Raw genomic sequence first — 15,602 nt, 5'->3', positions numbered from 1 at the left:
CAAGATTTCTATTCTAACAATATGGTTAACAGTGGTAGAACGCTACAAAAACTCATAACTGAAACACTCAATTTTATGTGTATTATATGAGCACGAATACATATTTCTGTTGTATATATAAAGCATTTAAAATTACATAAGGGAACTGTATCACATACGGAATTTCAACAAATAGCCTGCATGCTACTGTACCAGGACAAATAATACCGAAATGTTTATGCAATTGTGTTTGTGTTTTTTTGTGGGGTTTTTTTGTTTGTTTTTATTTTTTAATAATTTATTTATTTTAAAGAAACCAGCAAAGGGAGAAATCCTGGTCTTAATCCCAACCCACGAAAGCCATTAGGAAATGTCTGGTCATTTTTCTTGTTGAAACACACTGGTGTACTTTTCACAGAGAAGCCGAAGTCCTAACCTCTCATCAGAGCACAAGGTGGCAATACTGTACCATGTGTTCTTGAGGACAAAACCACTGAGCTTTCAGTTTACTTGACATTTGAACAGGTAGGAACAGCGTGCAACATGGCTGTATTTTTACAGCTCTGTGGCAATCATTTCAAAGCCAGTGTGTAACCTATCAGCATGCCTGAAAACCTCAGCCCAGATCTCCTCAGCCTCTTCACTAACAACTCAACATCAGCTCAGATCAAGCAAGCATTCCATTCCCTTCATCCCAAACTTTGTAATCTCTAGTCCTCCTTTCCATCACCTGGCAGCAAAAATAGCAGGCAAATAAGCATTACGGAAAGAAAAGCCTCTCAGGTTACTTGTATTCCCTCCTGAGGGCAGAGCTTTTACTCATAGCAGTATCACAGAAATCTACAATCTTCCCATGAGAAATCCAGCCTTTGACATATCCCACATACTTTGAAATGGTATAAACAAAGAAAAAATAGTAACACTAGAGGATCATCCCAGCTTTATCATGACATCTGTTACAGCATCTGCATTCAAGACTACAAAGATAGGTTCTAAAAGTTCATTCCAAAAGAGCTGCCCTTACCTGCCTACAGAGCTAATTGCCACAAAGAATAGCAGTATCCATCCAGCATACTTTGTCTGTAGACAGCCAGTTTAAGCCATACAACTAATTGCATGCATCATCTGTAAGGGAAGCCAGCATCTGGTAGTCCTGAACCAGGACAGTCAGAATTGTTTGCTACTCTCTTGATGGCAGGATACCCAAATACTGTTTATGGATTTCTAGCTATAGCAGCCATACACCTGAAAGATTATAATATACTAATACAAAGGCAAGTTCATCTTCAAAAAGGGATAAACTGGTCTTTTCCTTTTTTTTTTTTTGTCTGTTGATGACTCCCAAGTTATTGTTTATTTTCATATCTACATTGTGAAATTCAATGTGTTTAAGATGATTTATAGCATTAATATTCCTCTTTATGCACGTATGTATGGAAATACAGATTCTACATACAGACATAAAGATATCAAGCTAGCCCATGCAACTTTTTGCATATTAAAAGCACAGATAGAAAGAAAGCACTGCTTCTACATTTGAGTTGCAGACATCCCTTGATGGATAGTAGCTAGAATAATCTCTCTGTAAAAGAAATCTTACAGAAAATAACCTGCATAGGTTTACCATACTGAGAGCTCCTGATAGGTAACTGGTTAAATAGGATTTTAACTCAAATGCTCTTGGAGACCTTCAACAGCACTTTATGTATTTGTAAATAGGGTCACAAAACCAAAGTTTATTGATAAAACAGCTACAGTTGAAGTTCTCATACACATTTGAAAACTTGAAAGAAAGGAGAAAGAAAAGAAAAAGGAAAGGAAAAAACTCACATGCATAAAAAACTGCAACACTTATAGAGCCCAGTTACCATATTAGCATTTTGGGGAAGAGTACAAGAAAATGAGTTCACAATCACAAATACAAAAATCTACACCACGAAAAAAAAGGGGGGAAGGATGTGGCTTTGCATCTTTTACTGCTATAACCCGGAAAAACAGCCTCTAGAGTTTGAAATTAATTTCTGACTCACAGAAATGCCACCACCTGTGGAATTAAACAGTCCCTTAGCTAAAAACCTTGGTGGCAAATTCTACTCCTCCTATGCTCTTCCAGCTAGCATGAAAGTAGTGACTAGCTTCTTTTGTGGGGCAAATACACCACATCACTCAGCCTTGGTAGCAAAGGTTACCTCACTAAACACCTCATCCTATGCCAGGTGATTCCGTTAGTGGGAAGGGAGGGCTTCAGAGCAGCTGTCTTCACGCCAGCTCTCAAACAGATTTTGTTTTGGTAGTGCAGGTCACCACCCTTCTGCCTCACAGCTACACTGCAAGGAGTGTGAAAGTTGTGGGCAGGCACAGTAATGAAAGAGGGAGAGGAAAGACAAAAAGGATTTAACGGTGGGCTGTTATACAAGTCTGTAACTAGAGGACAGTGCCACATGAGCAATAGGAATAGTACCGTAAACTAATAAAACCAGATTTTCAGCTCTGCGTGAATAACCTTATAACTCACTAGATATCAAAGTATGTTTCCACCTTATCCTCTGTAGAGACAGAAACATGGTTTCCCTTCTTTCCCCAGCTGCTTATTTTCATGAAACTTCCAGAAATATGTTTCCATTGTTTGCTGCTTCTCTGTCAACTCTGATGGAAATGATCCAGTAGGTTCAAAAGTCATTAGGAGCAAGCCTAGATTCCCACAGAAAACAGACTTACAGTAGACAAAACATATTCCCTAACGAAGACAGGCTAAGGATCCCTTCTCTGCCAGTCCCCATTTGCTGGGAAGGTTTAAGAAATATGGAAAAAAAATCGTTGACAAGAAAGAGAAAGGACAGGATTCACCAGACCAAAAGACCCCAAAGTAGTCCAAATGAGTCAACAGCCAAAAACTGATTAGATTGGATATTAGGAAGTTTCTTCCCAGATCAGGTGGGTAGGCATTGGAACAGGCTGACCTGGGAAGTTGTGGAGTCACCATCCCTGTAAGTATTTAAGAAATATGTGGATATGGCACTTTGGGACATGGTTTAGTGGTGGACTTGGTTAGGATGATCTGGAAGGTCCAACCTAAATAGGTCTATGGTTCTATGAAAAAGTATGAGCCTGTTTCTGTCCTCTGTGCACAAAGACAGCCTAGGGAAACTAATTCAGACACATATCTGTGGTGTAGGAATGTGAAGTGAAGCAGGAGGTATCTATCCCACAACCAAGGACAAAGCGGAGACACCGCAGGATGCCAGCACTTCCAGAAGGCTGCTCCCAGCCCCTGGCCCACCAACAGTGGATGAGCCCATAAACTTGCTTCAGTAACATTTGGTACTGTGTAGCTCTGGCCAACACCAAATTAGTGGCAGCTGTCCACGTTGTTCTGCTATTACTGTTCCAGTCACTCTAAGGAGTCAGAGAAAGCATATTAAAATTTCAGAAAGCCATAAACTTGCTCACACGGCCTGTATTTTTAGGGATGATTACTAGATAGCAGATGAGCTATTCAATAGTATCAACAACTTACAAGCTCGCATAGGTTGTTGAACACACTAACTTTTCAAAAAGAAGCATCACATAAACGGTGCGTAAAGCAGGCATTCAGTCATTTAACAAGCAAGGTGAAACCAGAAGAGGTATTTTTTTCTTGTTAGCTCTGGTAACGCTGTTCTGATGTGGTAAAATACCTATGTGGTGGGGGTGAGTCTGTCCTTGCAAAAATGTATGTTTCTGTAATTCAGCCAGAGCAGGCAACACAATTTCTTCAGTGTTACAAAACTTTGTCCACCAGTCTGTTTTGCAGTGCTGTGAACTACATGTGAAAACCATCAGGTGAGACCTGGATCATACCTCTCTTTTCACTTAACTGCAGCACTGAGAAGATTACATATTATGCAGAGAAACAAAGCATCTGGTCTCAGGTGTTTCATATACAGCACTTTATTTTCAGTCAAGAGGAAGGAGCAAAGCCTGGCTTACAGTGGAAAATTAGCTTCTGGAAGAAATCCCTTCAGTTCTGAGTGAAGTTGTGCTCAAACGGCAAAACAAGGCATGGCAGGGCCCAGAATCATACTTCTTTCTGCAAAGCAACCACTTGCATTCCCCATCTTCTATTTATACAAACACACCACATACCAAGGATTTTCATCAGACTAAGCAGGATGCATAGCAGGACCTAGTATAGACGTCATTGGTTAGTCAAAAGGTTTGGATGCAAATTCTTCAGACCCAGCTTTGCTCAACCTCTGTATGTCCTTTCTCCAGAAATACACAGATTTTTTTTCCAAAGTTAATTGCCTTAAAGAACTCAATGACACATAGGACTAATCATCTGTTAACAATTTTTTGGTTATGATCTTCCACCAACAGATCAAATTAGGTCTGTTAGAGTCAGGCAGATATTTGGTAACTCTGCTCAGAAATTTGGAACCCTAGAAGAAGAGCATAACAAATGATTGGCGAGCCAATTGCTTACTTTCACCCTCTTATAATGGGTGTCTTACCAAGAGTCAATATTGCAAACACTTCTACACCAACTTACATGTGAGTAATTTTACTGACTTCAGTGCTGGATGCAAGGAATGTAGCCTCAGAAATGTGTTGGAAAAGAGAACTCCTTAGCACAATGTGAGTATGAGTTAACTTTAGTGCTTGGTGTTATATTTCACCAAAACGTCTGTATATCACCGTCAGCTTATTTCAGAAAAATGCATTGTACTTCTGCTCTGAAGAAAGTAAAATTGTCACAGAATTGAAATCACTACAGTAGAGGATTGCCACAGTGGTCTGCAGTGGACAAGAAGTCCATCAAATAAGCTGAATTAGCAATTTTAATAAATTTTGGTCTGCAAGGAAAATGCCTGATGATTCAGTGCATGCTTCATACAAAACATTCAAACTTGTGTACCAAAAAGTCAGATGATAAATAGCATGCCTGATTCCCAGAATACAAATGCTCATTGCCCCTGAAAGCCAGGTCATTTTCATTTAAATTTCTATTTGCAAGCACTGTGATCTACAGCGTGGAGCAGATATAGGCAAAGTAAACTGTAATGCTAATTTCAAGATTATATTCATCTTTCCAAACAGTACTGCCACAGTACATTCTCTTCACGTATTATTTGCTTGAAACTATTCAAACAACCATAACAAAAATGAAAATAAATCCCACTCCTGCAAATATACAGTGTGTTTGCCCATACTTACCAAAAGGTTCTCTGGTTTGAGGTCTCTGTGGACGATGTTCTTGCTGTGAATATACACCAGCGCTTCACACAGGTCAGTGGTCATGACAGCAGCATCATGCTCTGTGAACTTCACACTTTCTATGATTGCATCAAATAAGTCCCCTCCTGGGACATACTCCAGGATTAGGTAGATCTCAGCCTCTGTCTCATACACTTCAATTAAGCTTACTATATTGGGATGAGAAAGACTCCTAATGATCAGAATTTCGCTTTCCATCATGTCCTCTTTCCCCTTCAGCTTGGATTTATCCACAATTTTCATGGCATAGATCTGATTAGAGTTGCAGTGGCGACATTCCTTCACTACCGCAAAATTCCCATCCCCAATAGTCCTGCCAATCTCATAGTGGTTTTCCACATCAGTTCTGTTTTTAATGGCATGCCTCCGGCTTGTGTTTTCCAATCCTGGAGCCTTGTTTTCTTCTTTATTCATTCTACGCTCTCCTGTTTTCTCTCGTTGAGTCACGTCATTCTCTCTGTGTATATTTCCCTCTCTCCTGGCACCCTCCTCTTTAGCCCTTTGACCCTCTCTGCTGTCCCTATGTACTTTAGATGGTTTCTCAGCATCCCTTGGAGTGTCTTTCATTAGCCAACCATTTTGATTAGTTACACAGCTACTTCCATTTTCTTCCTTCACTTCATGAGTTATTTGCAGCCCTTCCACAGCATTCTTCTTGATTTTCACCACTTCTTTCTCGCAGTTTTCATGTTTCTCCAGATCTCTTTCTATCTCAATGCTTTTTTTTTGCTTTTCCAGTCCTTCATTAACATTCCTATGTAGAGGTTTCCAGGTCTTTCTGCAGCCATTCTCTTTCCAGCCAACTTCTTCACCTTCCAGAGGAATTTCAGATTTTCGGCTATTCCTGATTTTTGCATTTCTTTCTACCTGATACCTCTGACATGCACCTGCATCCAGGTCTGTGTTCTCAAATGAAGTCTCAGCATGCCTTTCCCTTCGTAACTTTTGCCTTGCCTGCCTTTCCTGTTCACACTTCTCACACCTCACTACTTCCACTGTAATCTCTTCTAATCCCTTCTCAGGGTTCCTCTCTTGCTTAAGGTACCTCTCACTTTCTCGGGTTTTTCTAGAAGGCCTCAATCCTTGCTCGCCATCCCAACTCTCTCTAGTCCACTTTTTTTTGGTTCTCATTTTCTCTTCTTGCTTTGTCTTGGCTTGACTTTTTCTAGCTACCATTTTGGGAGACATAACATCACCACAATTCTTGGCAATCTCTGCCTCATCAAATCCACTGTCCACTTTTGATGCTTTGTCATACAGCCTGCTCTTCAGTTTTTGGGACTGCTCCTTATCCTGCTGAATTGCACTGGCAGCATAAGGATTTTCAGGACAAAGTTCTTGTATTGCCACTTCCAAGTTCTTCAATGTAAGGGGCTCCCTCCCCATAGCTATGAACACATCGCCCTCCCTGAAGAAGTCAGAAACACTTCGGATTTCTCTGCCTCTCAGATTGTAAAGCTTTCTCACGTGGTCATTCTTCCAGTGTGGAAATCCCAAAGCTTCTGAAATGTCAGCCATCAGCTGCTCAAAGGTCTGGACAAATCTCCTGTTCAGAAGCAAGGTTATCTTTTTGAGTGTATGCCCGCTGGGTTTCACCACTGTAATAATCCTTGGCTTCACAGGACTGTGCTCTGAATGTATTGTATGAAAACCATTCCGGGGATTAAAAAATGAAGACTTATAGCTGCTCGCATTCACACATTGTTTTCCACAGTTTCCACGACCAACTGGAGGACAAGTCCCATGTAGTTTCCTCTCTGTTACTTTTGAGCTTGCACTGTGAGATGCGTGGTCAAACATGCTTCCGTGTCCTAAAGCAAAGAAAGAGCAGGCACATTATTCATTGTCCATCATCAGATCTTTCAGTGTAATAGTTTTCTGTGTATCAGTGTACATGAACTCAGGGAGTAAGGGTATTTGCAAAGAACTTTAACTGTCTTTAAAGAATAACTCCATATTCATGCAACTCCAAACATGGTGAGAAAATACATACTTATTTTCTTTCAAACCTAAGTAAGTAGTTAGTGAAAAAGAGATGTTATTCAAAAAAATATATTGGAAACAGATTTTTCTCCTAACTGCCTTCATCTGCTAGTCATCTCAGAAAAAATGGGGTTACTTGGGCTAGGATTGCATCCAGATTGACACCCTGTCACAAATCTACCTTCCATGAACTCACTTGATACCTTTCTGATCCCAGTTACAATTTTGGCCTCACTAAACCCTGCAGCAGCAAGTTCCACAATTATATTACATGAATTAAGATAAATTAATTAATCCTGGCTTTAAATTGCTACCAGATGGGTGTATGCAACCTTATATTCTTATAAATAATTACCTCCCCTTCATGTTCCCTAGGCCATTCATTTAGTTTCTAGGTTTCTATAACAACTTAAGTAAATAAGATTTTTTTTTTAAATAAAGTATTACTTATGTAATTTTATAGCAATTTTTATTGTGCTTTTAATTTTTTCCTTAAAGAAAGGCATCTTAGTTCTGTTTGATATTTTGGTTTAACTTTTTTATTCTAGAAACTTATGTAAAATCAGGAAGTCATAAATATCCTCTAGGGACAATAACTATTTTTCCTCCAGTATTTCAGCATAGGACACCAATCAACAAAGAAAGCAGCACCATTTTTTGCATGTATTTCTGAAAAGGAAAAACTAAAAACGTAATACATGGTTACAGTCAAGACATCACAAAATTCAGTCTATAAAGACAAGAATAAGCTAAGAATAATAAAGTCAACTTAAAGTACACAGATCTCTTCTACTTATTAAAACTTGATTACCACACAAGTCTTTTCAGCCTCAAGAAGTAACCTTTCATAATGACAGAGTGCTTCCACCTCCTGTTAGTAGTTTTACAGCTCAGTAGAGAACAGACATTCGATACATTTGAACTAAAAAACATTTGATCCTAGATCAACCTAAGAGTAGCCACAATGATAACTGAACCATTACAAGGTAATTCCCATATCCTTTTTATATGGGAATATATGGTTTATCTCCCAGAGAATCCCACTCTTTTTTATACGTTATTATGACTACATAGCCATAGCCATGTAGCAGTGTGAAAATCCACAAAGGAAAATCTATGGGTACGAGCACTCCTCTTGGGGCTAGGGCTAAGAGATGCATGTTCAAGAGCTCTGGCAAGCTGAAGTCTACCACATTTTGGCTTTCAACTGTAGAAATGCCATTTTCAGTATTTCAAGCTATATATTTTCATTTGGCCCTTCCATCAAGGCAAAAAAAAATAAGTGCAGAGGAAATACGCCTCCTCACCTAGGATGAGGAAAAGGAAAACTACGCCAAGCGCTGCCACCTTCACTGGGGAGCACATGGGGAGACGCTGCTACAGACCTCCATTCTGCTACTGCCTTGTCCAGTGCTGCAATGGAGGATGCTCCTTTGTTGCAATACTCTCATGAACTAAGTGCTGCGTGTACCTCAGCATGCTCCTTAGTGCTTGGCTCCATTTCCTTTCTCTTGCAAATGAGATAGATACTGAAGAACCAGATAAATATTACAAAGAAGCCTAGCTGTCAGCATGCTGAATGAAGACGTAAGCATTATATAAGAGCTATGTGACTAATGCTTGGTGGTTGCACAGGTTATTCCTGCCTTCATTCTACTTTTTAAGGATGATCTCTTGTTACCAAAAAATGACAACATATGTGCTAGCAGGTTTCCAGCAATCAGATATTTACATTCTACCCAGAATAAAGCTAACTGTGAAGGCGGGGGGGGGGGGGGGGGGGGGGGGGGGGGGGGGGTCAGCTGTAATAACAGTTCTCTGAAATCTAAATAGTTTCCTGCACATATTGGTTACCAGGAACTGCCGAAGCTCTGAATTTAATCAACATTTCCAGATTCCTGTGTACCCACTGTCGAAGTACTACCTTGCTTATAGGAACAGTGTGTGACATTTTTACGGCTTATAATCTCTGTACAACACAAAAACAATGCTGCACTAATAATGACTTTTGCCACAGATTTATGTTTCTCCCAGACATGCTGCTATTATCACAATTTTCTGCAAACCATTCATTTTAAGTGCCTGGCTGCATTGTTTCAATTACCCAAATATCGATAACATTCCCTTTCTTCACTAAGTCAGCTACGCTTTAAAGGGAAATCCCATTTACTTTTTATTCTATAAATAACGAAATAAGAGTTTTACTCAATTAAAAAAACACACAATCCAGGGATGTGTTTTTGTGCCTTTTAAAGTGCCTTAGTTCCTAACCAAAACAGCTTGACGCAAGTCACAAGTTATAAAAACAACCATTTTAGGATTAAGAATAATATCGCATCTTTTTCTAACAGGAAGAAAGAAGTTACTTGAGCGTCTAAATAAACACAAAGGTACCTCCTACTGTTTTCTGAGAAAAGAGGGAAGTGCCAAATTTTGTCAAAGTGGTTGCAATGACTAATCTATATATTACAAAATCTAAAATTAATTTCAACCGCCTGTTACAGCTACTCATTTTACTTATTTTCCAGTTATGCTAAATTTATTTTAATTGATAGATATGAAGCAAGCTCCAATCTTTCAGGAAAGTGTACACACAAGGCAATTACGAGCTTTTCTAGAAAGCCTTCAAAGGTCACGCATGACTCCTATAACTACAATTCATACTGCTTCAAAATCTTGTTTCCATATTTATACAGAAGTGGGAGAGGAGGGAAGAGGGAAGTGGGATCAGAAACACTTCAATGAGTCCGAGTGCTGGCAACTGATGCATCAGAGAATAAAACGTGGCTTTCCTTTTACTGTCATAGTGAGAGCTAATGGTTATAAAATACGTACATTTCTTGCAAATTTTAATATGTATGAATTCATGCAAACAAGTCCTTTTTTTCCCCTCTATATATACTTGTGTATCACCAAACATCAACACGAATGGGAGCCCAAGCAGGTTGCAGGCATAAGAAGTTTAGCCATCTGCTGACCACAGCACAGGTGTTCCCTTGAAAAAGAGGTTGCTGCATGGAGCACAGCTTCTGGGCTTCATTTTTAAAAGCCAGTTCACAAAGCATCTGTGAAAGCCACAGTCAATCCTCCTGGGGTAGAGTACAGGGTGAGGAAAGCACAAAGCTTCTACCAGACCTTTCCTGGCAGGGGCTTGGTTCATACTCTGGAACTGGTGTAAAATAAAATAAATTCAGACCACCTAAGCTCTGAATAACATGCATATACAGAGAGTTTCAACCACAATGTCTTAATGAATTGCCTGGCTACCCCCCCCCCCCAACAGCAGCGTAATGGGGTTTGCCAGAGGTCACCAACCATCACAATTAAAAATTTATTGCTGCTATTTGCCCTTCAAAAGTTATCCCTTCCCTTGACCAGTCTAAGTTTTTGTTCATTAATTAAAACATTTCCACTCATCTTACTTTACTTTTTGTCTCTCCAGGTGGAGATCATAGTTTCAGTAATTAACTGAATGCTTTTACCCAGCAGCTAATTCTGCTATCAAGTCACAGGTTGCAATGCAAGTAAATTTTTACAAGGAGCATTACGACACAGTTAAAAACAGACGGAAACACTGAAGTAGGATCTAGTTATGGGCATCACTTTCTAGACTAAGATGTTGCTGCTTAAGCCCTGCAATTTATTTCAACAGCCTTGGATCAATACAGGAGTCTTCACTCACAAAAGTAATTGTGAAAACTCCTGAAAACATCAGTAGGATTACTCACAGAAGTGAAGTTGCACATAACAGAAATTGTGTATCGGGAGTGATCTTGATGTATTAGTCCCAAGACAGCATAAACAAGATACTCTTTCATATGGGAAGAGAAAGAACAGCACTAAAAATGCTTCTCCTTAAACTCCAGCAATTCCTGTTGAGGATATGCAGAAAAACAAAGACCACAAGAAAAAAAAAAAAAAGTAATCTTAATCAGAACCCAACTTTTCATTTATGTCAAAGTATCAAAGAAGCATCTCAAAGTAACTGGGAATAAAGAATCTCTCTAGCCTTTAACTCAGAGCAGCCAAGTACATAGGTCACATACCAGCGAGCATTAGCAGCCAGCTGCAGGATGCAATGCAAGTCCTCTGGAAGCATGCTATCCTAAGCTCCTTTTCTTGCTGTAAATTACTAAATGTCGCAACTTTCAGAGCTAGTGCATGCTGTCAGTGTCCGAGGCTGAAGAATTAGTACGACAAGTCTTAAGGTACTAAATTAGTTACATGGAAACAAAATATGATCACAGGCATCCTTTTACGTCAAGTAAATTTTACATGGGCATTATTTACAGCCCTGCTACTGGAAACATTATTAGAGATTTTTCCTCTAAATAGCCATAGCTGTAGTATCCTGACTTTTCTTCCCTTCTGCTCATCCTTGTCTGCGCCATGCTTTACAGCATTTTAAAGCAGAGATTTTGAGTCAGGACTGGCATTTATTTCAGCAATGACAAAAGGCAGTCACCCTGCGTCAGTTTTGCCCAAACAACATCCTACATAGGAAGGGAAGTCAAATTTCACAAGGTCTGGATAAAGACAGTGTCATACAGCAAGACAATCCCAGCTAGTTCCTGACTGAGCGAGCTCAAAAGGCTCATGCAGCTGAGAACTATGGTGGGCCTTTAGGACTCGAGCATTCCTCAGCCTGAGCTTCAAAAATGTCTTTTTCCCCTGTAACAGCTACTTCAGTAACTACTAGAGGATGGTCAGACAGCAGAACTGAGGTAAATCACTTGTCTTTCCAATGTTCTGGCAATCACATCTTGCTCCTCAGCATGGAGATGCGTTCTGCAGCAGAGCGGGGAATCGAAGCAGGCAGGGCTTTTTTGCTGCATTGAGGCCACTCGAAGCAGCTGAGGGAGCCCCCAGGACTCAGCAGCCCTCGTGAGGGAGGCTGAGGAGGAGTAGGCAGAGGCAGCAGAGCCCCCCCCCCAGCTGTTCAAAGAAAGCCCCTAGGGAGCGTGAGTAACCAGGACAGGCAAACAGGGCAAGGCACGGCAGTTTGTGCAGGCAGGGTGCGTGTAGGCAGAGCAGAGCATTCCGCCCCGCTCACAAGAACAACTCAGCTACCAGCCGCCTACCTATAGGTAAACCACCATGGTCATCACTAGGCGGAGAGCTCTTTTTAGAAAGTCTGTGGCCACCCAAACTGAGTGCCCAAAATGCTCAAAAATGCGGCAGTTCAAGTCTCTAGATGCACAGAGTGCCTGAGCCTGTTGCTCTCCTCTGAGAGCAGCAGAGACACTGTGTGTGTGAGTTGTGAGCAGGTGGACAACCTAGTCAGCCTGGTGGCAGAGCTCAAGGAGGAAGTGGAGAGGTTGAGGGCCATTAGGGAGTGCCTTGTTGAACTTCATACAGCTGAACTTCATACAGTTGAGTTATCAATGATCTGGATGAGGGGATCGAGTGCACCCTCAGTAAGTTTGCAGAGGACACCAAGTTAGGTGCGTGTGTCGATCTGCTCGAGGGCAGGAAGGCTCTGCAGGAGGATCTGGATAGGCTGGACCAATGGGCTGAGGCCAACTGTATGAGGTTTAACAAGGCCAAGTGCCGGGTCCTGCACCTGGGGCACAACAACCCCAAGCAGTGCTACAGGCTGGGAGATGAGTGGTTGGAAAGCTGCCTGGCAGAGAAGGACCTGGGAGTATTGGTTGATAGTCAGCTGAATATAACCCATCAGCGTACTCAGGTGGCCAAGAAGGCCAACAGCATCCTGGCTTGTATAAGAAACAGTGTGGCCAGCAGGGCTAGGGAAGAGATTGTCCCCCTGTATTTGGCTCTGGTGAGGCTGCACCTTGAGTACTGTGTTCAGTTTTTGGGCCCCTCACTACAAGAGGGACATGGAGGTACTCAAGCGCTTGAGTCCAGAGAAGGGCAGCGAAGCTGGTGAGGGGTCTGGAGAACAAGTCTTATGAGGAGCAGCTGAGGGAGCTGGGATTGTTCAGTCTGGAGAAGAGGAGGCTCAGGGGCGACCTCATCACACTCTACAGGTACCTTAAAGGAGGCTGTAGCGAGGTAGGGGGTGGTCTATTCTCCCACATGCCTGGTGACAGAACGAGAGGGAATGGGCTGAAGTTGTGCCAGGGGAGGTTTAGGTTGGATATTAGGAAGAACTTTACTGAAAGGGTTGTGGTTGTTAGGCATTGGAATGGGCTGCCCAGGGAAGTGGTTGAGTCACCATCCCTGGAGGTCTTTAAAATATGTTTAGACATAGAGTTCAGTGATATGGTTTAGTGGAGGACTTGTTAGTGTTAGGTCAGAGGTTGGACCAGGTGATCTTGGAGGTCTCTTCCAACCCAGATGATTCTGTAACTCAAACAACAGCGGACAGCAGCAGAGGAAGAAGGAAAGAAATACCTCTGAACACCACATTTTCAGATACTCTGCAAGCCAGTTCAATGGAAAGTCAGTGTCTGGCTGCTTTCAAAAATCCCACCAGCTATCAGGTTGAGACTGTTTTGTTAATAAGAAAAAGCAGGAGATGAACAGTTGGTCAAAAGCTTGGGACTGAGTAAATGTGGCTGAGACATCTCAAAAGGAGACAGACAGTAAGGGAAGCACAGAAGACTGGAAATGGCTTGTCATGTAGGAGACTGGAAGAAGGCATGGAGTGCAGGGATTTAGCTACCAAAGGAGACTAGGGCTATAGACAAATATTTACAGAGACAGATACACAGGACTAAGGAGAAGGGGAGTCACTCAGGCCTCCCACGTGCTGTGGAAGATGAATTACTCCCAGAAAAGAGACATGGTTAGGAATTATAAAACATGGGATGAGGAGCCCTGACAAAGGGATTAAAAGTGGAAGCTGATTGAGGAAACGCATACAAAAGACAAAATGCAGTAAGAGCTGAAGCTTGCAGAGAGAGAACAAGAAAGCTGGGAACAGGAGAGGGAACTGGAGGGGGCACTGCTCCTCTGGTATCACCATACAGAAGCCAGCCTGGGTGTAGCAGGGCCAGAGTCTGAAGCTGGAAAAGGAAACCTGGTGTAGATTTGGACTGGAAAGATAAAAGAGGACCAAGAAGTCACAAGAAGGGATGGGGAAAGGCTGCAGGGAACATGGCAAATAGGGCCACAGTTAGATACCCGCTGACTGCAATTTCTATAAACTTTGCTGACCCAGAGGAAGCAGATGGAGACTGTAATTGGGAAGCAGTAAAACCTGAGGGTGAGAATATGAGCAGGCTGGGAAGTCAGGTTGGATGCTGAACTTTGGCAAAGGGACAAGACTGGGAGCCGTAGAACTGTCCTCACGTCCCTCCTCTGTGATTCTTCATAAAGGATATCTACCTCCTTCTGTTGTCACTTTATACTTTACTCTTTTACAGATGAACCGGAATCAGGACTGCATGGTCAAAAAGTGTTGTCTACAGAAACTTTACCACTGTAATTAGAGTATAGTAAAAGAATACAGGAAGAATAGTTTCTTTGACTACAGGAATACAGCTCTGGAGAACTGGATTGTATCTCAAGCAATCCCATAAAGTTTCAGAGCAATCAAATTAATCTAAATTTTTCAGAGAGGATTACGTTCTGGTGCCCAAAACAATATCCTGAGACCCAGTCTGCAAAAGTGCTCAGTGCTCTCACTTGCAAGAGAATTTGCTGGAAGCTGTACTCCACACACAAAGCAATACATAACACAACACATGCGTAACACTAAGCCATCTAAACATCTTGGGCCTGCGCATCTCAAGTGGCATTCTTGCCCACATTAAAGAATTGAGTATTTTGTGTCTTGACTCCAGCTGAACAAAACACAGTTAATGCCCTCTGTTTAGAGGTTTCACAAAGACACTAGCCCATGTTTGCTACTGCAGCAATAACCATGACAGAAGAGCTCACAAGTACTAACAGCAGGGTCCAAAAAGCACGCAGTGAAAGGCAGGAACAGCCAGGGTAAACAGCGATGCTCATTAGGCAAGCTTTGTCCATCCCATGCACTGATGGAGCCAGAGACCCTGGGGGAAAAAAGCAGCATCTGACAATTTTATTATTGTTTATATCATAATGCACAGGAACAGGGGTGGGGGTAGCACTGCTCATCAACAGTCATAGAGGCTTGACTTTGTAATCTGAATAATGTTGGATTGTAAGTACCCAGCCTGGTAGAAGTGCATTGGGCAATGATATATGTTCAAAATAGATCTGATGGTAAAACAGTTGTAAAACACACTGTGCAATTAAGTATTACTGTAAATCATACTGTATCATAAACATGGTTTCCAAAACTAAATAAAGTAAGCATGATCTAAGTACATTCAGATAACCAATGTGTATTTTACCAGATGACATCAGAAAATCAAGAAATCATGGTATTTCCATGAACTTCTGTCTGCACTAGTACAAAAGTAAAACAAAAACACGTTCAATCTTACAAA

General features: G+C 41.4%; 1 protein-coding gene across 7 annotated transcripts in view; it reads right to left on the bottom strand.

The window, feature by feature from the left end:
- DCLK3 (doublecortin like kinase 3) overlaps positions 1-15,602 on the bottom strand; it is a 42,012-nt gene that overhangs the window by 9,545 nt on the left and 16,865 nt on the right. For all 7 annotated transcript variants that reach the window (XM_066992384.1, XM_066992385.1, XM_066992383.1 and 4 more), the window contains one exon: positions 5,176-7,046. In XM_066992384.1, coding sequence (XP_066848485.1) covers positions 5,176-7,046 — 1,871 coding nt within the window. The remainder of the gene's footprint in view (positions 1-5,175; positions 7,047-15,602) is intronic.

This window comes from Anser cygnoides, chromosome 2 (genome assembly GCF_040182565.1).
Source record: "Anser cygnoides isolate HZ-2024a breed goose chromosome 2, Taihu_goose_T2T_genome, whole genome shotgun sequence".
NCBI classification, from domain to species: Eukaryota; Metazoa; Chordata; class Aves; order Anseriformes; family Anatidae; genus Anser; species Anser cygnoides.
Note: the sequence above shows the minus strand (reverse complement) of the source record. Positions and strands in the feature narration are given on the sequence as shown.